The 26971-nt window shown below is 40.4% G+C and overlaps 1 protein-coding gene across 1 annotated transcript in view; it reads left to right on the forward strand.

Moving 5' to 3' along the window:
* The window catches only part of BLVRA (biliverdin reductase A), a 91839-nt gene extending 65093 nt beyond the window's left edge, over nucleotides 1–26746 (forward strand). Inside the window, exons 9-10 of the mRNA XM_066276537.1 lie at nucleotides 19829–20000; nucleotides 26046–26746. Of these exons, the coding sequence (XP_066132634.1) occupies nucleotides 19829–20000; nucleotides 26046–26295 (422 nt within the window). The 3' untranslated portion in view covers nucleotides 26296–26746. The remainder of the gene's footprint in view (nucleotides 1–19828; nucleotides 20001–26045) is intronic.
* Nucleotides 26747–26971: the final 225 nt, after the last annotated feature.

The raw sequence follows: 26971 nt of genomic DNA on the forward strand, positions 1-26971 counted from the left end.
AGTCTGATGTAGTCCCATTCATTTATCTGCTTCTTCATGACTTACTCTAGGAAGGTTGTATTGTTCTAGGAATTTATCCATTTCTTCTAGGTTGTTGAATTTAGTGGCATAAAGTTTATCATAGTATTCTACAATAATTCTTTGTATATTTACGGTGTCCGTGGTGATTTCTCCTCTTTCATTTTTGATTTTGTTTATATGAGTTCTTTCTCCTTTTTCCTTGGTAAATCTTGCCAAGGGTTTGTCAATTTTGTTGATCTTTTCAAAGAACCAGCTCCTTGTTCTATTAATTTTTTCTATAGTTTTTCTGTTCTCCATTTCATTTATTTCTGCTCTGATTTTTATTATCTCCTTTCTTTGGCTGGTTTTGGGTTGTCTTTGTTCTTCTTTTTCTAGTTCCTTAAGGTGTGAAGTTAAAGTGGTTCACTTGGGCTCTCTCTTGTTTGTTCATATATGCCTGAAGTGATATGAACTTCCCTCTTATCACTGCTTTTGCTGCATCCCATAGATTCTGATATCTTGTATTGTCATTTTCATTTGTCTGTACATATCTTGTGATCTCTGCACTTATTTCTTCTTTGACCCATTCATTTTTTAAAAGTATGTTGTTTAGTTTCCACATTTTTGTGGGATTTTTTCCTCTTTTTTGCAGTTGAATTCTAGTTTCACGGCTTTATGATCAGAAAATATGCTTGGTACAACTTCAATTTTTCTGAATTTGCTGATGTTGTTTTTGTGGCCCAACATATGGTCAGTTCTTGAGAATGATCCATGTACACTGGAGAAAAATGTATACTCAGTCACTTTGGGATGAAATGTCCTGTAGATGTCTATCATATCCAGGTGCTCTAGTGTTTTGTTTAAGGCCACTATGTCTTTGTTGATTCTCTGTTTGGATGACTGATCTAGAGCCGTCAGCGGTATATTGAGGTCTCCAAATATGATTGTATTTTTGTCAGTTTTTGTTTTAAGGTCAATAAGTAGCTGTCTTATATATTTTGGTGCTCCTTGGTTTGGTGCATATATATTAAGAATTGTTATGTGTTCTTGATTCAGTGTCCCCTTAGCCATTATGAAATGGCCATTTTTGTCTCTGAGTACTTTTTCTGTCTTGTAGTCAGCATTATCAGATATGAGTATTGCTATGCCTGCTTTTTTTTGGATGTTATTTGCTTGGAGTATTGTTTTCCAGCCTTTCACTTGAATTTGTTTTTATCCTTGTTACTTAGATGAGTTTCCTGTAGGCAGCATACAGTTGGATTTTCTTTTTTAATCCATTCTGCTACTCTATGCCTTTTTATTGGTGAGTTTAACCCATTAACATTTAGTGTAATTATTGACACTTGTGAGTTCCCTATTGCCATTTTATAGATTTCTTTCTGTTAGTTTTGTGTCTTGTTTGATCCTTCTCTTTCGCTTTTTTATTTTTTGTTTTTATTTGGTTGTATTTCATACATCTTTCCTCTGTTGCTATCTTTTTTTTATCTCATGTGCTTCTGTGGTTGTTTTTTCAATGGTAGTTACCTTTAAGTAATGAAAAGGGTTCCTACCCTGTTCATTGTAGAGCACTATTTTGTGAGTACTTTTGCACTCCATCGTCCTTTGCTACTGTTAATCTCCATTCTCTCCCCCCCCTTTCTTTTTGTTGTTGTCACAGTTTAAATTTGGTTTTATTGTGTTCTTCTTGGAGCTTTTACTTGTGGCTTTGTGTTTTGTTTTTTTTTTTGTTCTTTGTATCTGATTGAAGAATCCCCTTTAGTAATTCCTGGAGTGGGGATTTTCTGATGATAAATTCCCTCATCTTTTCTGTATCTGTGAATGTTTTTATTTCTCCTTCATATTTGAAGGATAGCTTTGATGGGTATAGTATTCGTGGCTGAAAGTTCCTCTCTTTCAGGACTTTAAATATCGAGGTCCACTCTCTTCTAGCTTGTAGAGTTTCTGCTGAGAAACTTGATGATAATCTAATGGGTCTCCCTTTATATGTTGTATTCTTCTTTTCCAGGGAATTTTTTCTTTGCCATTGATTTGTGCCAATTTCATTATGACATGCCTGGAGTAGGTTTGTTGGGGTTAAGAAAACTCGGAGTTCTGTTTACTTCTTGAATTTGAGGCTTTAGTTCTTTCCAGAGGCTTGGGAAGTTCTCATCTATTATTTGTTTGAGTATGTTCTCCATTCCATTTTCTCTCTCTTCTCCCTCTGATATACCTATTATTCTTATGTTATTCTTTTTGATGGAGTCAGATAATTCTTGTAGGGCTATCTCATTTTTTTTAATTTTTGAGTCTCTTTCTTCTTCTCTCTGTTGTGCCTCAAGTTGCTTGTCTTCTATTTCACTAATCCTCTCTTCTATCTGGCCTGTTCTATCAGCTAAGCTTGTTACCTTGTTTTTCAGCTCGTAAATTGAGTTTTTCATCTCTGTTTGATTTGTTTTTATAGTTTCAATTTCCTTGGAAATATATTCTTTGTGTTCATTGAGTTGTTTTCTGAGCTCCCTGAATTGCCTTTCTGTGTTTTCTTGTATATCTCAGAGGATTTTTAGGATTTCTATCTTAAATTCTCTGTCATTTAGCTCCAAGGTTTCCAATATATTTTTTCTCCATAGATTTTTCCTCATCTAGCTGTGTTACCTCTCTTTCTTTTGTATCCATGATATTCGATTTTTTCTTCCTTAATGGCATCTGAGGGTGGTTTTGGTGCTAATATTTATGAGATTTAATTAAGAATAAAAAGTTAAAAAAAATAAAAAATCTAAAAGAGTTTTTTTTAAAAAAATTAATAATGAAATAAAGAAAACTAAACTAAAATAAAAATTATTGAGGTTTGAATGAGAGGAGATGTAAAGGAGAAAGGAAGAAACTAATATAGAGGGAGAAAAGAGAGAGAGAGAGAGAAAAAAAAAGAGGGAATGACTAAAAGAAGAAAAAAGAATGAAGAGGGGAGAGAGAGAGAGTTAAGGGTTTTGGAGTGCAACCCTCATAGAGAGAGAGGAAAAGGAAAGAAAAGATAATGGGAGATGTAACACTTATGGGTAGTGTAGTTCAAGGAGAGGAGAGAGTAAGACTGGCAGAGAGTTAAACGACCAAATTGGAGGAGGAAAAAAAAAATCAAGAATGAAGATAAGAGAAACAAATGAACAAATATAATAAAATGGGATAGGTTATAAAGCCTGCAGATTATTGTTGATTTTGAGAGGTTATCTTCTTGCTTTTTTTTTTCTCTCCCTCTTCCTGGTCGGTGACTCTGTACCCCGGGTTCTGCCCCTTTGGCAGACTCAAGTAGAGGTTTGCAGTTGATAAGTCTCTATGGCGATGTCGTGTATTGTGCTTCAGTCTCGTTGGCAGTCGAGGCTCAAGAGCATTTATAGGCTCCGCGAGTAAGAGAGTCCGTGTTCCTGGAGCCTTTCTCCTAGTCTTTCCTTCCTCAATTAGTAGCCTGATAATCCAGCTATGGGGTTGCTGCTGCCTCTGCCTGGATAGTAAGAGGCTCAAAGAGCTGGCAACTCCCCACTCTATTTCCACTCAGCACAGGGCTCTCGTTAAGGCTCAGTCAGTCAGAGCTGCTAGCATAATCAGGCGGGGCTTCTGCCCATTCAAAGACCTCTGGCTCTGCCACTCTGTGGGATAACACGGGCGCGCACTGCCGAGGCACTTGGAGGAATCTCTCGCTCACTATTTGCGCATGCAGACCAGGATATCAGGCTGGCCGCCTCACCCTCTGAGTGAAACCTCTGCCCGCACGGAAAAGTTCCAGCATTGGAATTGGCTCTTGCTCCATCTTGTGCGTGGCTTTTTCAAGGCGCTGGGGCAGCCCGAGATTCCGCTTTTGGCTCACACAAAGGCCCCTGACTCTGCCCCTCTGTGGGATAACATGGGCGGGCACTGCCGAGGCACTTGGAGGAATCTCTCACTCACTATCTGCGCGCGCAGACCAGGATATCAGGCTGGCTGCCTCACCTTCTGAGTGAAACCCCCACCCGCATGGAAAAGTTCCGGCGTTGGAATTGGCTCTTGCTTCCTCCCTGTGCGCGGCTTTCCCAGGGCGCTGGGGCGGTCCGGAGATTCCGCCTTTGGCCCACACAAAGGCCTCTGACTCTGCCCCTCTGTGGGGTAACACGGGTGCCCACTCCTGAGGCACTCGGAGGAATCTCTCGCTCACTCTTTGTGCGCGCAGACCAGGATATCAGGCTGGCTGCCTCACCCTCTGAGTGAAACCCCACCCGCACGGAAAAGTTCCAGCGTTGGAATTGGCTCTCGCTCCCTCCTCATGCGCAGCTCCCTCAGGGTGCTGGGGCAGCCTGGAGATTCCGCTTACGGCCCACACAAAGGCCTCTGACTCTGTCTCTCTGTGGGATAACACGGGCACCCACTCCCGGGGCTTTGGAAGGAATCTCTCGCCCACTATCTGCGCGCGCCAACCCGGAGATCGGGGAAAATGGCTGCCCCACTTTTCTTTCTTTGTTTGGGTTTGGCGCGAGTGTTAGCTTGTATTGCCCGGGTTGCGACAGGAACAGTTTTTCCTCGGCTTGGAACTCTGTGCCACAGTCTGGTTCGGCCGTTTGTGCCGCGGCCTGGATCTATTCACCGCCTTTGTCCGCCTTAGTTTCTATATTCTCAGTTCCCAGTGAAAGCCGCCCTGTTTAGGTTAGGAAGGCGGAGCATTTCTTACTCCCTATTTCCTTTGGGGTTTGATTATATATTTAGCCAATTTTTTGCTCAACCATACCTTCGGGTGTATTGCGAAACATCTGGAGGCTCCAAGGATAGGTTTTTCTGTTTCTGGTTGAAGATCTTGTTGAGTTTTGGGGGAGATTTATCGGTATCGCTTACTACCGTGCCATTACTCTGACGTCATCTCCTCCTCTGCTTTTTTTTAAGTTATGTCTTTCAGTAATGGTTTTTTCGTGGGTGTTTGCCATTAGGTTATTTAGAGAAAAATGTTTATATATATAAGAATCCTTTATGTTATGAGTGCTTCTGCACTCCATTCTCCTTTGCTACTGCAGATCTTTATCCTCTCTCCTTTTATGCTACTGTTGTCACTGATTATCCTTGTTTTTATTGTAATCTTGTTGGAGCTTTTACTTGTAGTTTAGATTTGCTTTGTTCTTAATATCTGGTAGATTAACCCTCTTGAGCATTTCCTGCAGTACAGGTTTTGTTTTGATAAATTCCGTTAACTTCAGTATGTCTAGAAAAGTTTTTATTCTTCATATTTGAAGGATAACTTTAATGGATATAGTATTCTTGACTGGTAATTCCTCTCTTTCAGTAGTTTGAATGTATGGGTCCACTCTCCTCTGGTTTGTAGAATTTCTGATGAGAAATCTAATGATAACCTAGTAGGCCTTCTTTATATGTTATGGTCTTCTTTTCCCTAAGTGCCTTGAGGATTCTTTGTCATTGATTTTTTTATTTCCAGTGTTTATGTTACCTTTTATTTAGATACTGTGCTAGTACCTCTCAGAACATGATAAATCTAGTAGGCATCCTTGTATCTGTGAAGTTTTAGCTGGCAACCATACTGGGCATACTATACACGAAGCTCCTATAGCTCTTTAATATATGTTACTTTCAAAAGTTGTGATGACTGCTATTATTTTATTTATGATTTTAATTTACTGTGTTTACATAGATTCAAGTGTCCCACCAAATATATCTCCCCCCATCCCCGTATTCCCCTCTCCCCCCCCTTTACGCCCTCCACCCCAGTGCTTTCCCCTTTCCCTCTAGGATTTGCTGTCCTATTCTGTATAATGCTGTGTGTTATGTATATATAATTTCACTAACCTCTTTGCCTTCTCTGATCCCATCTTCTCTTCCACTTTCCCTCTGACCACTTTCCCTCTGGTTCCTTTGATTCCGCCTCTGCCTCTGTTCCTTTGCTCAGTTCACATTGTTCATTGGATTCCTCAAATGAGTGAGGTCATATGATATTTTTGTTTCTCTGCCTGGCTTATTTTACTTAGCATGATAGTTTCCAGGTCCATCCATATTGTTGCAAAAGGTAAGATTTCCTTCTTCCTCATGGCAGCGTAGTATTTCATTGTGTATATGTAGCACACTTTTTAATCTACTCGTCCACTGATGGACACTTGGACTGTTTCCAGATCTTGGCTACTGTAAACAATGCTGCAATAAACATGGGGGTATATTTCTTGTTTTGAATCAGTGATTTGGTATTCATAGGATATATTCCTAAAAGTGGGATAGCTGGGTCAAAGGACAGTTCCATTTTTAATTTTTTGAGGAATTTCCATACTGTTTTCCACAGTGTCTGCACCAGTCTGCATTCCTACCAGCAGTGCAGGAGGGTTACCTTTTCTCCACACACTCTCCAGCGCTTGTTATGTGTTGTTTAGTTAAGGAGCACCATTATGACAGGTGTGAGGTGGTATCTCATTGTGGTTTTAATTTGCATTTCTCTAATGCAGGCATCCCCAAACTATGGCCCATGGGCCGCATGTGGCCCCCTGAAACCATTTATACAGCTCCCGCTGCACTTCCGGAAAGGGGCACCTCTTTCACTGGTGGTCAGTGAGAGGAGCACTGTATGTGGCGGCCCCCCAGTGGTCTGAGGGACAGTGAACTGGCCCCCTGTGTAAAAAGTTTGGGGACCCCTGCTAATGATTAGTGATGTTGAACATTTTTTCATATGCCTATTGGTCTTCTGTATGTCCTCTTTGGAGAAGTGTCTATTCATTTCTTTTGCCCATTTTTGATTGGATTATTTGTCTTCTTGGTGTTGAGTTTTACAAGTTCTTTATAAATTTTGGATATTAACTCCTTATCACACGTATTGGTGAATATATTCTCCCATTGAGTGGTTTGTCTTTTTATTTTGTTAATGGTGTATTTTGCTGTGCAAAAGCTTTTTGGTTTCATATAATACCATTTGTTCATTCTGTTATTTATTTCACTTGCCCATGGAGATAATTCAGCAAAAATATTGCTACGACAGATATCAAAGAGTTTACTGCCTATGTTTTCTTCCAAGATGTTTATAGTTTCACGACTTACATTTAAGTCTTTTATCCATTTTGAGTTTATTTCTGTGAATGGTATATTGGTTATCCAGTTTCATTTCTTTGCAAGTACCTGTCCAATTTTTTCAACACTATTTGTTAGAGAGACTGTCTTTACTCCATTGTATGCTCTTACCTCCTTTGTCAAATATCAATTATCCATAAAGGTGTGGGTTTATTTTGGGTTCTCTGTTCTGTTCCATTGATCTATATGCCTGTTCTTATGCTAGTACCAAGCTGTTTTGAGTACGATGGCCTTGTAGTATAACTTGATATCAGGAAGTGTGATACCCCCCTACACTTTATTCTTCTTTTTCAGGATTGCTGAGGGTATTCATGTTCTTTTTTGGTTTCATATAAATTTTTGGAATATTCTAAGTCTTTGAAGTATGTCATTGGTATTTTAATGGGAATTGCATTGAATTTATAAATTGCTATGGGTAATATAGACATTTAATGATGTTTATTCTTCTTATCCATGAACACGGTATATGCTTTCACTTGTTTGTATCTTCCTTGATTTCCTTTATCAATATTTTATAATTTTCCGAATACAATTCTTTAACCTCTTTGGTTAAATTTACTCCCAGGTACTGTATTTTCTTTGTTGCAATAGTTATAGGGGATTGTTTTCTTAATTTCTCTTTCTGACAGTTCATTGTTGTATAAAAATGCCACTGATTTCTGAATAGTGATTTTATATCCTGCCACCTTGCTGAATTCATTTATCAGGTCCAGTAGTTTTTTGACTGAGACTTTAGGGTTTTCTATGTACAGTATCATATTATCAGCAAATAATGATAATTTTACTTCTTCTTTTTCAATTTGGAGGCCTTTTATCTCTTCTTCTTGTCTGATTGCTGTGGCTAGGACTTCCCGAACTATGTTGAATAAGAGTGGTTAAAGGGGGCACCCCCTCCCTTGTTCCTCATCTTAAGGGGATTGCATTTAATTTTTGCCCATTGTGTATGATGTTGGCTTTGGGTTTGTCATAGATGGCCTTTATCATGTTGAGATATGATTCCTGTATTCCCACTCTGCTGAGAGTTTTGATTGTAAATGGGTGCTGGATTTTATCAAATGCTTTTTCTGCATCTATTGATATTGTCATGTGATTTTTATCCTTCCTTTTATGTGTTGAATCACATTGATTGATTTGCGATTATTGTACTATCCATGTCTCCCCAGAATAAATCCCACCTGATCATGATGTATGATTTTTTTCATATATTGCTGAATCTGGTTTGCTAATATTTTGTTGAGAATTTTAGCATCTAAGTTCATCAGGGATATTGGTCTATAGTTTTCTCTCTTTGTATTGTCTTTGCCTGCTTTTGGAATCAGTATTGTGCTTGCCTTATAAAAGGAATTTGGAAGTCTTCTCCCTCTTTAATTTTTTGAAATAGCTTGAGGAGGATAGGAGTTAGTTCTTCTTTGAATATTTGGTAAAATTTCACCTGTGAAGACATGTGGCCCAGGACTTTTGTTTGTTTGGAGTTTTTTTTTTAACTCTTTAAATCTCATTTGATGAAATTGATCTGTTTAGGTTTTCTGATTCTCTATATTGATTTTTGAAAGATTATATGTTTCAAGGAATTTGCCCATTTCACCTAGGTTGTCTAATTTTATGGCATACAGTTCATATATATATATTTATATATATATTAATATATATATATATATGGACAGAAATAGAATCAGAGAGAGGGATAGATAGGGACAGATAGACAGGAACGGAGAGAGATGATAAGCATAATCATCAGTTTTTCATTTTGACACCTTAGTTGTTCATTGATCGCTTTCTCATATGTGCCTTGACCATGGGCCTTCAGCCGACTGAGTAACCCCTTGCTCGAGCCATTAATGTTGGGTCCAAGCTGGTGAGCTTTTTGCTCAAGCCAGATGATCTCGCGCTCAAGCTAGTGACCTTGGGGTCTTGAATCTGGGTCCTCCGCATCCCAGTTCGATGTTCTATCCACTGCGCCACTGCCTGGTCAGACATACAGTTCTTTATAGTATTTTCTTGCAATCCTTTGTATTTCTGCTGTGTTGGTTGTTACTTCTCCTCTCTCATTTTTAATTTTATTTACTTGAGTCCTCTGTCTTTTTTTTTTTGGTGAGTCTGGTTAAAGGTTCATCTATCTTGTTTCCCTTTTCAAAGAAAAAGCTCTTGATTTCATTGATCCTCTGTATTGTTATTTTAGTCTCTATGTCATTTATTTCCACTCTGGTCTTTATTATTTCCTTCCTTCTATTTCCTCTGGGTTTTACTTGCTGTTCTTTTTCTAATTCTTTTACATGGAGGGTTAAATTGTTTATTTGATTTTTTTCCAGCTTCTTAAGGTATGCTTGTAATGCTGTGAACTTCCCTCTTAGGACTACTTTGCCGTGTCCCATAAATTTTGAGTTGTTGTATGTTCATTTTCATTTGTTTCAAGGAAATTTTTTATTTCTTCCTTGATCTCATTGTTAGGCCATTCATTATGTAATAACATGCTATTTAGTTTCCAAATGTTTGAGTGTTTTTCAGTTTTTCTATTGTAGTTGATTTCTAGTTTCATGCCATTGTGATCTGAGAAGATGCTTGATATGATTTCAATCTTCTTAAATTTATTGAGACTCATTTTGTGTCCTAACATGTGGTCTATCCTAGAGAATGTACCATGAGCACTTGAAAAGAATGTATATTCTGCTGCTTTAGGGTGAAAGTTACTGAAGATATCTGTTAAATCCAGTTGATCTAGTGTGTCCTTTAGGTCTGCTGATTCTTTGTTAATTTTCTTTCTTGAGGATCTATCCAGTGATGTTAGTGAGGTATTAAAATCCCCTACTATTATAGTATTGCTGTTGATATTGCTCTTTATGTCCATCAAAATTTGCTTTATCTATTTAGGTGCTCCTATATTTGGTGAATAGATATTTATAATGGTTATTATATGTTCCTGTTGGATTGTTCCCTTTATGTAGTGACCATCTTTATCCCTTACTTTTAAAACCTTTGTTTTAAAATCTATTTTGTCAGATATAAGTATTGCTACCCCAGCTCTTTTTTCATTTCCATTTGCATGAAATATTTTTTTCATACTTTTACTTTCAGTATATGTGTATCTTTTGTTTTGAGGTGGGTCTCTTATAGACAGCATGTGTATAGGTCCTGTTTTTTATCCATGCAGCTACCCTATGTCTTTTGATTGGAATATTTAATTCATTTACATTTAAGGTTATTATTGATATGTAGTTGTTTATTGTCGTTCTATTCTTTAAGTCTATATTCCTCTTTTACTAGATTCCCCCCCATCCTTGTTCTGTTTACAGCAGGCTCCTTAACATTTTTTGTAGCATTGGTTTGGTTGTAATAAATTTCTTGAGTTTTTTTTTTTTTTGTCTGGGAAGCTTTTTATTTCTTCTTCAATTTTAAATGATAGCCTTGCTGGATAGAGAAGTCTTGGTTGTAGGCTCTTGTTTTGCATTACTTTGAATATTTCTTGCCATTTCTTTCTGGCCTCTAATGTTTATGTTGAGAAGTCAGATGCCATTCTTATGGCGGCTCCTCTGTAGGTAGTTGACTGCTTTTCTCTTACACCTTTTAGGTTTCTTTGGGTTTCTCTTTAATGGAGTTCTCTGTGTTTCTTGAACTTGTCAGAGTTTCTCCTACACTAATTTAGGGAAGTTTTCAGCTATGATATGATTGAACAAAGTCTCTATCCCTTGTTCTTTCTCTTCTTCTTCAGGAACCCCTATGATGTGGATGTTATTTTTCTTTATGTTGTCACAGAGCTCTCTAAGAGTTTCCTCAGACTTTTTGAGTCTCTTCTCTTTTTTCTTCTCTGCTTTCATGTCTTCATTCCACTTGTCCTCCAACTCGCTGATTTGATCCTCAGCTCCATTCATCCTGTTTTTAATTCCTTCCTTTGTGGTCTTCATTTCTGATATTGCATTTGTCATCTCCTACTGATTCTTTTTTAATATTTCAATATCCTTTTTAATACTTGCTATTTCTTTTTTTGTTTTGTTTTTTGTTGTTTTATTTCTTTCATTTTTCCAAAGCTGGAAACGGGGAGGCAGTTAGACAGACTCCCGCATGCACCCGACCTGGATCCACCCAGCATGCCCACCAGGGGCGATGCTTTGCCCCTCTTGTGCGTTGGTCTGTTACGTCCAGAGCCATTCTATCGCCTGAGGCAGAGGCCACAGAGCCATCCCCAGTGCCCAGGCCATCTCTGCTCCAATGGAGCCTCACTGCAGGAGGGGAAGAGAGAGACAGAGAGGAAGGAGAGGGGGAGGGGTGGAGAAGCAAATGGGTGCCTCTTTTGTGTGTCCTGGCTGGGAATCAAACCCCGGGACTCCTGCACACCAGGCCGACGCTCTACTGCTGAGCCAACTGGCCAGGGCCTACTTGCTATTTCTTTATTTAGGTGTTTGTAATGACCATCCATTGTTGTTCTAAGATCCCTAAGCATCATTACAATCATTATTTTGAACTTCGCATCGGGCAGTTTGGTTATTTCCAGATCACTCAGTTCATTTCCTGGAGGTTTCTCTTGTGGTTTCATTTGGATTGCACTTCTCTATCTTCTCATTATGTCTGTGTGTTTGGATGTTTTGTTTGTAGAGCTGGTTGAGTCTAGGCTTGGTGTTGTCTGCCTCCAGTTTTCAATTGTGTTATTTCTAGGTCTTCTTGGGTTGGCATCAGCTATTATTTGTAATCTACTTTTGGATTTGGGCTGCTTTGAAGTCTTGATTTGTTTCTTTTCTTAACAAGTGGTAATCTTGTTTACTGATCTCAGCAGGGGGCTTATTTGAAACTGTATCCAGGAATGTGCTGGGTGTAACCTGAGACTCTGAAGGCCTCTTCTGTCAGTTTGTCTCTCTGATGGCAGGGTGTTTTCTCATCTCCATGGAGACCTGAGTTTCTGCCCTCCTCCCCACTTCTTGTTTTCAGCTGTGTCTTGTTGTGCTGATTGGAGCTGGAGAGATGTCTGGATATCTGTGACCCAGAAGCATGTCAGTCTTTTGTTTTGTGGAAGGATCAGCCCCTCCCCCAGCTTTGGCCGCCTCCAGCACTGGATGTGTCAGCTTCTCAGGTCATCCCCTGCATTCCTCTGCCCCTCACCGTCTGTCTCTCTCTCCCCTTTCTTTTTGGAAGACAAGCTGGCCCTTTCAACACCTCGTTTTCTGGTCACCAGGCAAGTGGCTGTGAGGAGTATTTTCTGCTCTTTTCCTTGGAGTGAGAGCCCTACTGGGCTCTCAGCCTCATCACCCTCTGTTCCTGTAAGCAGGGGAGATTCAGGTGCTTTATACCAAGTTTGTTGTGGCTTCTTCTTTGCTCCTTGGTTTTTGAGAGCTGTTCCTGTAGTCCAGAGTTGGTTTTTCATGCTGATTGTTCATAAATTAGTTTGTAATCCAGTTCGGTGGTGTGAGCTGGGAGTCTGTGCATCTGCCTACTCCGCTGCCATCTTCAGGTCTCTCTTACAGCTTTTAGTATTCTTTATTTATCTCTTAATTTTTGTATTTTAATTATGATGTATCTTGGAGTAGGCCTCTTTGAGTTCATCCTTAATGGGACTCTCTGTGCTTCTTGAACTTGTGTGACTTTTTTCTTCATCAATTTAGGGAAGTTTTCCGCTATGATTTCTTCAATCAGATTCTTTATCCCTTGCCCTTTCTCTTCCCCTTCAGGAACCCCTATGATGCAGCTGTTGTTTCTCTGCATGTTGTCACAGAGTTCTCTTAGAGTTTCCTCAGACTTTTTGAGCCTGTTTTCTTTTTGCTGCCCTGCTTTCATGCCTTCGTTCATCTTTTCTCTAAATCGCTGATTCGATCCTCAGCTTAATCCATTCTGCTTTTAATGCCTTCTAGTGTGTTCTTCATTTCTAATATTATATTTGTCATTCTGACTGGTTCTTTTTTATTATTTCAATGTCCTTTTTGGTACTTGCTATCTCTTTATTTAGGTGCTCGTTATGTCTATCCATTGTTGCTCTAAGATCTTTGAGCATCCTAACAATCATTATTTTAAACTCTGCATCCAGTAATTTGGTTATTGCCATCTCATTCAGATCTTTTCCTGGGGATTTCTCTTGTTGATTCATTTGTATTTCACTTCTCTGCCTTCTCATTTTGTCTGTGTATAAGAAGGGTGTGGCCACGGGAGACCAATGGGTGTGGCCTCTGTGTTCCCTAGGTGTGGTCTATTTGCAGGCCCGCAAGCCCCTCTTCCGTGCCTCAGGCATTCAGGTTCGGATGTTGCTGGCACCAGCAGGCCGCTGTGGTCTCTTAAGCTTCTCCCTTGCTTCTATGGGCAGGACTGCATTCGCATGCCTTGGCTGGAAGCCTTGGCGGGACCCCGGCCTCCACACCACCTTCGTGAGTGGGACTGCACTCACAGACCTGGGCTGCAAGCCCTGGCCAGTCCCTGGCATCTGCTCCACCTCTGCAGGCAGGACTGCATTCAAGCATTTGGGCAGCAAGCCTTGGCCAGCCCCTGGCCCCCACCCCGCCCCCACAGGCCAGCAGTACTGCGCTTGCGTGCCAGGGCCCCAAGCCTAGGCACCACGGGCTGGGCTGCACTGCACTCACATGCCCAGCCACAAGCCACAAGCCTCAAGCCTCAGCCGGTTTCCCATTTTCCACCTTGCCTCTGCAGGTGGGAATTCTGTCATGTGCTGGCCCACAGGCACAGGTTGGGCCACTTTCGTGCACCTTGTCCACAGCTGCAGCTGGTCCCCAACTTCCATCCCTGTGGGCAGCACTGTGCTGGTGCCTGGGTGGCAGGCACAGCTGGCTCCTGGCTTCTGCCCCACCAACGGGACTGCACTCCCACATCCCGCTGCTGCCCACCCTCTGGTGTGCACTGAGCAGTGTGGGGGTGGCAGTGCAGCTCAGACCTCAGCACTCAATACTGTATCTCTGATGGCTCCCTGCTTCTGAGTGATTCTTTGCTCTGACTGTAGCAGTAGTGCTTCTGCTTTGCTGGTGACCTGCTCCCCTTTGCTAGTATTGCTGGTTCCAGGAAAAATATTCACTATAGATTTGGGGAGTGACTCAGCCCAGGGGTTAGGGTGGCTGTCTCTCAAAGTGTTTCTCCCTGTGCCTCCTAGATTAAACTATCTTCCTGCTACTTCGGTCTTCTCAGCTCTCTCCATCCCCCAGAGCCCTGGATGAGTGGTTGTGAAAGAGGTTTTCTGCACGGTCCCATTAAGACGAATCCTGAGTCTGAGAAATCAGTTTTTTGCAAACAGTATCCTGGCTTGTTTCACAGCTAAATACTGTCTGTACACCTCTTCTAGGCTCTGGGGCTGCAGCCTGGGGCTTTGGTCTTGGGGTCCAGGACCCTTCCCTCTCTGGGAAAGTCCCCTCCCACCATACGAGTCCATCCAGGCTGCTGCTTGCTCCCAGGAGCTGGGCAGCCCTCTCCACGTTTCCAGTTTTTCTACCAGTCTAAGTGTGGCTTCTTCAGTGATCTTTGGTTACGGATTCCTCTTGGTTTATCCCAGAGTTGGTTTTTCCAGATGATTGTTCTTAAAATTAAATTGTAATCCACTTTGGTTCTGGGAGTTGGATGTTGGAACGTCCACCTACTCCGTTGTTATCTTGCTGCCCCTGTCATTGATTTTTGACAATTTTATTACCATGTGTCTTGGAGAAGGTGTGTTTGGTTTGAGGTATCTTGGTGTTCTGTTGGCTTCTTTGATTCGAGGCTCTAACACTTTCCATAGGCTTTGGAAGTTCTCATCAATTATTTGTTTGAAAAGGTTGTCCATTTCCTTCTCTCTCTTTTCTTCTTCTGATAGACCATTTATCCTTATATTGCTCTTTCAGATGGAGTCAGACAACTCTTATAGAGCTATATCATTTTTTAAAATTGATGAGTCTGTCTGCTTTTCTCTGTAGCATTTCTAGTTGCCTGCCTTCTATGTGATTGATTCTTTTTTCTATCTGTCCTGTTCTATTAGCTAGCCTTGCTACCCCACTTTTCAGTTCATGTATTGAGTTCTTCATCTGTTTTTTTTTTTTAATAGCGTTGGGAAGGGTCTCTCTAAAAAGAGCTATTCTCCACAGCCAAGTTTTTTTTTTTTATTATTCATTTTTAGAGAGGAGAAAGAAAGAGACAGAGGAGGGGGGGGGAGCTGGAAGCATCAACTCCCACATGTGCCCTGACCAGGCAAACCCAGGGCTTCGAACCGGCGACCTCAGCACTTCCAGTTCGACGCTTCATCCACTGCGTCACCACAGATCAGGCCCTTCATCTGTTTTTAATGTCTCAATTTCCTTGGTGAAGTACTCATTTTGTTCATTATTTTTTGGGCTCATTAAATCGCCTATCATTGTTTTTTTGCATCTTATTGAGTATTTTCAGAACTTCAATTTTGAATTCTTTATCATTTAACTCCAAGGTTTTCATGTGATTGAGATTTTTTTCTGGAGATTTTTTCATTCTTTTTCTGAACTATATCTCTTTTTGTGTAGCCATGGGATTTGTTTTCTTTCTTTGATGGCATTTGAGAGTAGTATTAAGAGATCAACAAAAAAACAACTAAAAATAAATGAAAGATTAAAAATTAAAAGTAGGATGAAAAATAGAAAAAACTTTAAAAATAATGAAAATTAGAAAATGAAAAACCATAACACTAAAAAGCAAAAAGCATAAATGTCATAAAAAAAGATACCCACAAGCCCTGGCCGGTTGGCTCAGCGGTAGAGCATCGGCCTGGCATGCAGGGGACCCAGGTTTGATTCCCGGCCAGGGCACATAGGAGAGGCGCCCATTTGCTTCTCCACGCCCCCCTTCCTCTCTGTCTCTCTCTTCCCCTCCCGCAGCCGAGGCTCCATTGGAGCAAAGATGGCCTGGGCGCTGGAGATGGCTCCTTGGCCTCTGCCCCAGGCGCTAGAGTGGCTCTGGTCGCGGCAGAGCGACGCCCCGGAGGGGCAGAGCATCGCCCCCTGGTGGGCAGAGCATCGCCCCTGGTGGATGTGCTGGGTGGATCCCGGTTGGGCCCATGCGGGAGTCTGCCTGACTGTCTCTCCCTGTTTCCAGCTTCAGAAAAATACAAAAAAAAAAAAAAAAAGATACCCACAAAATAAGAATAAAATATAATAAAATTAATGAAAAAGAAAGTCAAAAGGAAGAAAACTGATTTCACTTTTGAGGTGTTTTTTTCTTTTTTTTCAGTAGGTAGAGTTGTGTTACAAGTTTTATCTCTGTGAAATTCCTGGCCTGACCACTCAGATTTTGCTGTTGCAATGATATGGGCAGAGCTGCAGTCATGATAATGGGCAGGACATATTGTGAAGACTTTACAGCTTTAGTAATGGTGATCTCAGGCCTCCACGTGCTCCTTCCCTCTCTTAACAGCCCAGGGTCCCAACATAGAGCACCTCTGTTTTTCAGTGGAGAGGGTGGCTTTGAAGAGGTAGCTGTGGGGTAAGTCTCAGTAACTCTTCTTATTCTACAAAGTGAAGGAGGCGTGATCTGGAAGTCTGGTGGGTCACACTTTGTTTTTCTCTGTTTCTGCACTGACTGCAGGCTGCTGGCAGACCACAAGAACACTGGCTGTCACCCCGTGTTCTGCTACCCCTTTGGTTTAGTATGTCCCCCACTGCCCCTCAATCTCGCCTCATCTCTTAGCGGAAGAAGACCCAATCATTCAGGTTTCTTCCCTCACTGGAGCCCCAGCAGACAAAAACCCAGACAGTCCAAGCTTCTACCCTCTCTGGAGCCAACCTCAAGTGTGTTTTATCTTCTGCCCCCTTTCTCAATACTCCCCACCTATAGTCAATTCCACAAGTAGATCTTTTCAGGCAAGCCTGTGAACCCAGCTGGAGTTCTTTTGCTGCATTGTAGCTGTTCAGTTTGTTCAGATTTCAAGGAGAGATAGCAAGGATATCTCTCACACTGCCATTACTCTGATGTCATCTCAAACCTCTATTTTAAAAAAGGAAAGGTTCTTGGAGAAGAGTACATACTTTTCTCCGTGGAGCAAGTAACCCACTAGTTCCTTTTTTCCTCCCACAGGATATAAGAACATTGGCTGTTGCCAAATTATTTTATTTATCATATATTTGGCTATTTACTTAATATTGGGAATTCTTATCTACATTAGTAACAGAGTATGTACATCCTGGAGCCTGGTTCTCTTTGCAGTCACCTTTGGATGAATTTATCTTTATCTTTCTACACTCTTCTCTGAACTCCTTGTCTGGCCACCTTTGCTGAGAGTTTTCATTAAAGAAATGAAACCATGACATAGCCTGGTTGTTTTTTTTTTTCTATTTCTCAATTTCATATATACTTTAGCCATGATACTATTTCATAAATTATTGATAGAGTACAATATATAGTAATCCAGACCTTTTAGATATTAAAGAGATTGGCAAAAATAAAACAATGCTATCTCTTCAGTCGATTTGTTTGTTTAGAAAATACATATATTTTCAGGAAAATACCTTTTTTATATCATGTTACTATATTTTTATTTATTTTTTAGTTGAATTTATTACTGACACTAGTTAACATAATTATACAGATTTTAGGTGCCCAATTCTACAACACATTTCTGTACTCTGTATTGTGTGTTCACCACCCCAAATCAAGACTATTCCATCACCACTTATGCCCCCCATACCCTCTGCCACCTACCCCCTCCCAGCAGTCAACACACTGCTGTCTGTGTCCTTATGTAGTACATGTCATATGGGGCCCATTGGTACAGTCTCCCTAGTCAACTGGTCAGATTGTACAGGTGTGTCTTTTGTATGGATTGTATATGTCCTCCTGTTGTAGTTGCTGTTGCGATGTCAGTGGGAGAGGTTGACCCTTAGGCTGAATGGCTATGAGAAATTTCTGTGACCACAGCAGATGAGCTGTTTTGCAGGTGCTGACCCCATGGAGTGAAACTTGCGCTAGAGGGGCTATGCTACCTGCTGAGTCTGCTCTTTTGGTTTGGCAATCATGAGCTGGTTGGATGGTGCTCTGTTTTTGGTCTGAACCTGGCAACTGGGTTTTTGCGGTTTTTTGGGAGGGACTGTGGTTCAGGTCAATGCCAGCCACTGGTAGGTACAAAGTGATCTGCAGAAGGTTGCCACCTCTGCTTGGTTTGGATGTGACTGAGAGAGGCTAACGAGTACTGATGCCAGCTTCCACTAGTTTCTTCCTTAAGGCATCATAGCAAGTGATAGCAGGCATACTGGGGTTAAGCGCTGCTTGTTTAGTATTTTTTAACTTTAGAAATATATCATATTAAAAACATGTACACTGTAATCTGAGATAGCCAGTTTGTTAGAAAAGCTATTGGTAGAGATCAGGCCAGGAGCATTGTTTAGATGAGTCAGCATGCAGGGAATCAACAGGAAAGGGTATTGGTGTTAGGCATTTTAATGAATAGCTTAGATATATTGCCCATTGAACCTGCAGGCAGGGTGTAGGAAGGACTCAACAAAGGGAAAACAGTGTCTGCCTGCACTTCTGTTTCTGTATTGAGCTGCCCTAACCCATGTCCCTCCAGTCCTCATCCTGAAGATAGTAAATTCAGCTCTTCTTTATATTTCCCTGCTGTCTCAATTCTGGAGCTTAGAGCAAGTGAGTTTAAGTGAGTCTGGACATAGATCTCCCCAACAGCCCTTCATCTCACTCACATGCATCTCCACTGGTTATTGTAACTAGAAGCTTTGGGGACTTTTATTTTATTTTTTTTCCTCTGGAGCCTTAGGCTTGGGAGCCTGATGTGGGGCTGGGACCCTTTGCCGCTCAGGGATTCTCCACAGCTGAGAAAGCCCTCTCATTTCTTAACTGCCACAACATGGATGGATATAGGTCCTGTTGATATTGTATCTCTGCCCCTTCCACCATTCTCAGATGGCTTCTTTTTTATATCCTCAGCTATGGGAGTGATGTTCATTTAGTCTTCCAAGTGGTTCTCAATGATGGTTCTATAATTTAATTGTAATTTTGATGCAGTAATGGGAGGAGGTGAGTATAGCAATTACCTACTCATCATGTTCAATGGAAGCCTGTATGCTTTTATTTATAATTTATCTTTTTAAAAACATACTAATAATTATGAATTGCTTTAATTCAGCATCAAAGTTATAAGAAATCCTTGGTTTATGGAGCAATGTAACAGGTATAAAGTCTTTTAAATCTAGGTTATGTTTAAAATTTAGCTGGGGAAAAAGAGGAGCTATATCTTGACTAGTATTTATTGACACAGATACTCTTTTTAATGTACTTTTGTTCATAAAATTATGAAACTAAGAAAACACTTATCACATCGATTTTATTGATCTTGATATAGTTTATAAGTATTACAATATTCTTAATTTTATTATGAAACTTTTACCTTCTTGCCATATATAAACATAGTTATATGGTATTTACAGGAGCATAAGCTTAAAGAGCTAAGTATGTTGATTTCTCTTTTACTTCTTCATATCAATAACTAAAGAAGATATATGTATGTATGTATAAATACAGGTATGTTTACGTCCACACACATGCATATTAGAAGCCTGAAACATTTTAGATGGACTGCTGTTTCCAATAGAATGTTTTATTATACTAATGAAACTAAATTTAATCAACAAGAAAAAATTGAGACACTTTATGAAAGAGTTTACATTCAAGCACCTGAATTTTTATCAGTATTACCAGTCATCATGGATACCCCAGGTGGTAAGGCAGGGCTTATTGTCCTGATCACCTGGTATGTCTGTTTACTCCCTGTCACACTCACATAAGTCCAGCCCCTGCTCTCCAGCTGTCAGTTTTTTATCCTCATTCTGAAAATGTTTGTAATTCCCTATAGCTGGCCCATTGGAAGAAGAGCGGTTTGGCTTCCCAGCATTCAGTGGCATATCTCGCCTGACCTGGCTGGTCTCTCTCTTTGGAGAACTTTCTCTTGTGTCTGCCACTTTGGAAGAGCGAAAAGAAGATCAGTACGTGAAAATGACTGTGTGCTTGGAGACACAGAACAAATGGTAGGTTGTGGGAAACTTAAGGCCATCCGAACCTTGAGGGAACCTGGGGCCTAGACCCTTAGCCCCAACTCCAGGAGAGCTGTCTGCTTCTGCAAACAGAACAGATACTGAGATTTTATTTCTATTGCTTTATTTTGCCCTCACAGCAGCCCTATAAGGTAAGTAAGACAAACATGACCCCCTTGGCTAGTAACTAAATAGAGACTTACAGAATGTGAGCTAGTTGTCTCAGCCATACAGGTGAGCAATATCAGACCTAGTAGCTTTTGTAGCCTGAATTATTTCCAACACTTTATTGTAAAAGTTTCACATATGTGGTGAAGTTGAAAGAAGTTTGGATTGAACACCCATGCAGGTAGCACTTAGATCCTGCCATCAACACTTTACACCGCTTGCTTATCACGTGTCAAATATTTATCTCTCAGTATAACCAAAATTTAAGTTTCTGTTTATTAGCTTTATCATCACATAATACTGTCATACTGCTCGCAAAATATCCTGATTCTTTATTCTCATACCAAGTTTTCCTTTTCAACAAAAGCACATTTATAGATTTCCTTTAACCCTTTGAGTAGTGAGTTTTTTGTTAACCCTTTGAATGAGGACATTCATGAATGTTCATACTACTCAAAGAGTTAAAACATTTCAGCTCTGTAAAATATTTAAAACAGCAAAGTGTTTAGAGTTTCTCTATGTGTTTCCAGGTAGATGAGCCTCGTGGTGGTCAAATAAACACACTTTGGGGCTTTTTTTTTTTTTTTTACTGATTTTTGAATATTTTATTTTATTGATTTTAACAAAAGGAGAGAGAGAGAGAGAGTGAGAGAGAGAGAGAGAGAAGCAGGAAGCATCAACTCATAGTAGTCACTTTTTGTATGTGCCTTGACCTGAGTATTTTTAAAAAGAGAAAAGTATTTGATTCCCTAAATGAAGCCTGGTGTCCATTTTGGGGAGTATCCATTTTGCTAGGGAAGGTCAGAGGTAACAGATGAAGGTGAAACATGCAGAGCTTGGGCATGCAGCATGTGGGATGATAGCAGTGGTGGCCCCTGGCTCTGATGCTGTCCATGTGGAACTGCAGCCATATTCATCCTGTCCACTGGCAGTTGGTCTCCTGTATTCAGAGCTACGGGTAGCTGAAGGTACTGCAAGAATACAGGGAAGGGGATCCTGGAGAGGTCAGATCATGCTTCTTAGAGGTACTGTGCTCAGTATTGAAGTGAGTAGGGGTTAGACAGGAAACAAGATGTGAGGGAAGGAAGAGCTAACTTTGTTGCAAAGGGGTGGCAAGCACTGAGTGAAGTTAGGAACAGATGGCAAATACCATATTATAATTTTTTTTTTGACAGAGACAGTCAGAGAGACGGACAGATAGGGACAGACAGACAGGAAGGGAGAGAGATGAGAAGCATCAATTCTTCGTTGTGGCTCCTTAGTTGTTCATTGATTGCTTTTTCATATGTGCCTTACCTGGGGGAGGGCGGGGCTACAGCAGAGCAAATGACTCCTTGCTCAAGACAATGACCTTGGGCTTAAGCCAGCAACCTTGGGCTTCAAGCCAGTGACCTTTGGGCTCAAGCCAGCGATCATGGGGTCAGGACTATGATCTCATGCTCAAGCCAGTGACCCCATGCTCAAGCTGGTGAGCCTGTGTTCATGCCGGATGAGCCCACACTCAAGCCAGTGACCTTGGGTTTTGAACCTGCGTCCTCCGCATCCCAGTCCAGTGCTCTATTTACTGCGCCACCACCTAGTCAGGCGTAATTTCTTAAATTTATATAATACTTTCCACCTCACAAATTGCATTTTTAATTTCACCACTACAACTACCATTCCAACAATATTTAATTTCACTGATTATGAAGTTGTGGTAGAGGAAACATTTTTACATTTTGTATTCCTTCAAATTCTAAGACTGTGTTATTTGGAAGGATAAGAGAAATTTTCTTAGTTGGATTAAAATATTTGGAGTATCAAATTATTTTTACCTGGTGTTAAAGCAGATAATAAAGGCCATTGATAATCATATTTGTCATCACATTCAGGAATGTTTATAAAGGCTGTACAATGAATTTTTAAAACTAGCCATAGGCTGAAACTAATATAATGTTACTTGTCAACTCTACTTCAATAAAACAAAGACAAATGAATTAGGCTGAAACTAATATAATGTTACTTGTCAACTCTACTTCAATAAAACAAAGACAAATAAACAAAATCCAAGAAAAACTAGCCATGGAATTAATTTTTTAAAGAATTTAGGCCAACTTTTGATAGTGTTTGTATCAATCATTTATTCTTTTAAAAAATTTGAGTCATGCCCAGTCTGGGTGGCTCAGCAGATAAAGCATCAACCCAGCTTGCTAGAGGTTACTGGTTAGGTCCCTGGTCAGAGCACAAGAAGCAGTCAATAAAGTGCACAACTAAATGGAACAACTAAGTGAAACAATGAGTTGATGCTTCTCTCTCTCTTTTCCCCCCAACCCCCCAAAATCAATGGAAAAGATTTTTGAGTCATAACCACAAAATCTTAGTTGATAGACTGAACATTTTACTGGTTTACTAGTTTAATTTGATTACTATTTACTAGAGTATTTGCCTGACCTGAATACGAATTTTTGATTTATGGGTTAGTATGGATTCACACATGGGTCATTTTAATGAGTTCCAGAATAAATAGGAAACTTGCTGAACTACAGTTCTTTAAAGTAGATTGGTCTCTGCTTGGTTTATGTCCTCTGTGGTATGGTGTGCTATGTGGCAAAGTAAAGCCCTTTTATCCTGTGAACGCAACTCTGGCTGACTTTGCCTGGGAAGATTGCTTTGGAATCTGTGAGTCTCTTTTCTCTTTCTCTTCCAAAGCTTATCTTAGTTTGAAGGACAGACTTTATGAATTGATGTGTTTCCAGGTCTTGTTACTACATATTAGGAGCCTCTGCCAGTTGTTTCCAGACACAATTATTAAGTTACAGCTATCTTCAAACAACATAATGGAATAGAGCAGAACCACAGGAGGAGATGGAGCATGATCTTGAAAGGTCACAATAAAAGAACTAGCAAAACCCTATTGTACAAGTGCTAGTATTAGTTAATGGTTTTTGACTGCTTAGTCTGTGTAGGTACAGCCCTAGCCCTTTTATAGGGATTTTCTCATGTAATCTTTATACTGTACTATCTCTCATTTAGTCACACTTAGACAGCCTGTCTCTAGTCCTCAATTTGTCACACTTTCTCCCCCAAAATACACAGGAAGGACATGAGAAAGGAATATCATGGAAAACACATCAGGCTTTGTCTTTACCTTGTGATAGTTCTCACCTGTCATTGAGGTTGGCATCATTTGCCTCAGATCCCAGAATTACCCAGAAAATTTTAGTGCAACTTATTCCCAAGCCCATGTTCTTTGCATTTAACCAGCGGTTTTCAAACTTTGTAAAAATAGGCATTCGAACACATTTTCAACCCAAATCTTATGGGGACAGCCAGTATATTGAAGTACAAATTCAGCTCCTGTTGAAGTTAAAGCCTTGCATGTACCTGCCTGCTTTTCCTTTATGTCAATGGAATTGGGCTGTTTAGAAAATCACCACTTCTATAGTTCTTGTAGACACATGCTAATGCTAAGGATGTGATGTGGTTGAACTCCTTTTTGTAGCAGGTGAGAAGTAAGAAGCATTTTTATAGGTAGTTAGTACCCAGGTTGATGAATGGAAGTATTTTGTGTATGAAGGTTTTCACAGAGAGGAGCAGAAAAGCTGACTGTGAATTCAAGCTTGTTTTTTTTGGTTGGGACATCTGAAGGTAAGTGCTGTCCAACACAAGTAGACCAGATCCCATCAGCAGCTCTACTCCATTCAGTTTGCAGTAAAATGCCAATAGCGGATGTCATCACTTGTCATCCCATGATTAGGGAACTGTGGCTTTTTAGGACCACAGAATGAAGAACTTTGTCAACATTTGTCCTAAAGTCCCCTTGTGTGAATGGGTATTAGAATGGCTCCCCATTTATATTTCAGACTTTTTTATTCCACACGCTAGCATAGGTCCTGGTAAGCTAGGTTAGCCAAAGGGGAGAGCTCCTTTAGGTTGGAAGCAACTCTGAACTCCTTGTGACACCCCAAACAATTCTGTGTGACTTACTTGCGCTCTTTTCCTGCAACCCAACACCTTAAGACTTATTATGCCTCATCACTCTAGAGGCAGAGAACAGCAAGCAAATCATCAGTAGTTTCCCTTCATTCTTTAACAATGATGGTCTAATTTGCCTGCACCAGGCCTGACCTACTATGTAGTCCAGTGAGAGAGGAGAGAAGAAATCTGAGTAATGGTGGCAGGACACAGAGAAGGCCAGAGACACTGATGCATGCTCAGGATTTAACGATTTCCCTGTTCACTTAGCACAGCAGTCCAAATGGAAGCCAGTCGCAGAAAGACAAATGATTTCACTCATTGTGGAATCTAATGAACAAAATGAACTAGCAAACAAAATAGAGACACATTCATACATACAGAGCAGGCTGACAGCTATCAGGGGTATGGGGGTACTGGGTAAGGGAAGTGGAGGAATTGATCAAAAAAAGGACAAAAAGAAAAAACTCATATATAGCCTGTTAGCCTTAGTACAAAGATGCCAATTTGATTTCTGGTCAGGGCATATACAGGAATGGATCAATGATTCTCTCTTTCTCTCTTTTTCTTCCTTTACTCTCTTTCTAAAGTCAGTAAAAGAAAAAAAAAACTCATGGACACAGACAACAGTATGGAGATTGTTGAGGTAGGGGAGGTGGAGGAGGGTATGGAGGATAAATGGTGGTGAACGAAGACTTGACTTGAAGGAGGTGAACACATAATACAATGTACAGAGATATGTTGTATAATTGGGCACTTGAAACCTGTAAAGTTATGCTAGCCAGTGTCACCCAATAAATTCTATTAAAAATTTTTTAAAAAATTGCCTTGTTCTTGACCCTAACTCATCCCCTTAGGAAAAGAAAATGGAGGGGAAAGCACACAGAAGTAGCTAGAGGCCAACAGCAGATCATCTCATTCCTGGGACTTTGTTCCAAGAAAAGGAAGGAACACTATATACGTGTGAAGATACAGAATATAGGATATTCATATTAATGAGCTTAAATATTTGGCAACAATGAAATGTTAAATCATATAATCAACTTTGCATGCTATGCAATATTTTGGAATAAGTAAAAGCATAGTCAAATTGTTTATAATTTATGCCATATAGATACAGAAATGAAACAAAGATACTTTTGTTTAGATGGAGGAATTATAGATATTTTTTATAAAAAAGTTCATAATGCTGTATTTTTAGACTATATAAAAGAAGCAGATTATTTTTCATCATACTATTCAATACTTCTTTCTTTAATTTAAAGTCTAAGAGGTTTCTCTTTTCATTAAGCAAATAACACAGCTCTTATCTATTATAAAAACAAAGATATACCAAGAGAAAGGAGAGATTTTAGAGACATGGTTTATTCTATTTGGATTTTATATTTTTATCAGTACTGACATTAGTCTGAGCATTGAAATGGAAACAAGTACTTTGTTAGTGTGGAAAATCTAGTGTTTTCTGGCATGTGCTGGAGGTTATAGACTTTTTTGAGAATATAATGAAAAAATATTTTATCTTAAAAATGCACATACACATGGAAATAGTTTGCACAAAATACCAGGTGGTTTGTAGATTGCCTATAGCTCTTACCTGGCTCCCCTAGAGGAATCCATGAGACTCAGAGTAAAAACTCCTGAAAAACAAATTGGCTTTCACACAAAGATCATTGCATGAATATCCCTAGCTGATGGCAAAAAAAATTAACTGTTTGGTAGTAAAGTTGGAAATAATCATCCGTACGTAGCCTTTGGGAATCTGGTAGAGGTTGGGTTGCCACCCAAGCCATGACAATGAGGTGTAGCTGAAGGGACAGTGGGTATAAAATGAACCCCTGCTACCAGGTGCCATGGTGCCAGTAAGCATTTGTTTGCACTCCTGTGTAATCTAACATTATGGTTCTTTTGTTTTTGCAGTCCGTTGACATGGATTGAAGAGAAAGGGCCTGGTCTAAAACGAAACCGACATTTAAGCTTCCACTTTAAATCTGGGTCTTTGGAGAATATGCCAAATGTAGGAACCAATAAGAATATTTTTCTGAAAGATCAAAATATATTTGTCCAGAAACTCTTGGGTCAGTTCTCTGAAATGGAACTGGCTGTGGAAAAGAAGCGCATCCTGCACTGCTTGAGGCTTGCGGAAGAAATCCAGAAACGCTGTTGCTAAAAGAAGGAAAGAAAGCAACAGGGTACTTTCAAGATGAAGCTGTAGTTTGACTTTTATCAAGAGTTGACTTTAGCCCTGGCCGGTTGGCTCAGTGGTAGAGCGTTGGCCTGGCGTGCAGAAGTCCCAGGTTCGATTCCCGGCCAGGGCACACAGGAGAAGTGCCCATCTGCTTCTCCACCCCTCCCCCTCTCCTTCCTCTCTGTTTTTCGCTTCCCCTCCCGCAGCCAGGGCTCCATTGGAGCAGAGTTGGCCCGGGCACTGAGGATGGCTCTGTGGCCTCTGCCTCAGGCACTGGAATGGCTCTGGTTGCAGCAGAGCGAAGCCCCAGGTGGGCAGAGCATTGCCCCCTTGTGGGCATGCTGGGTGGATCCCGGTCGGGTGCATGCGGGAGTCTGTCTGACTGCCTCCCTGTTTCCAACTTCAGAAAAGTACAAAAAATAAAAATAAAAAAAACCCCAAATAAAAGAGTTGACTTTATCTTTATTCTTGCAATTAAGCATGTATTGGGTAAACAGGATTTGCTTATTGTCATGGTCGTGGTATTTGGGACTAAGGGTATGTAATAGTGGGGATAAAGGAAAAACTCAGTTTGGTGAAGCTGATCCAAACGCTTTGTATGCCTGATTTCATTTACTTTTCCCAACATCTCTATCGGCAGCATTTCCCAGGCTTATTT

Source organism: Saccopteryx bilineata, chromosome 4, assembly GCF_036850765.1.
Source record: "Saccopteryx bilineata isolate mSacBil1 chromosome 4, mSacBil1_pri_phased_curated, whole genome shotgun sequence".
NCBI classification, from domain to species: domain Eukaryota; kingdom Metazoa; phylum Chordata; class Mammalia; order Chiroptera; family Emballonuridae; genus Saccopteryx; species Saccopteryx bilineata.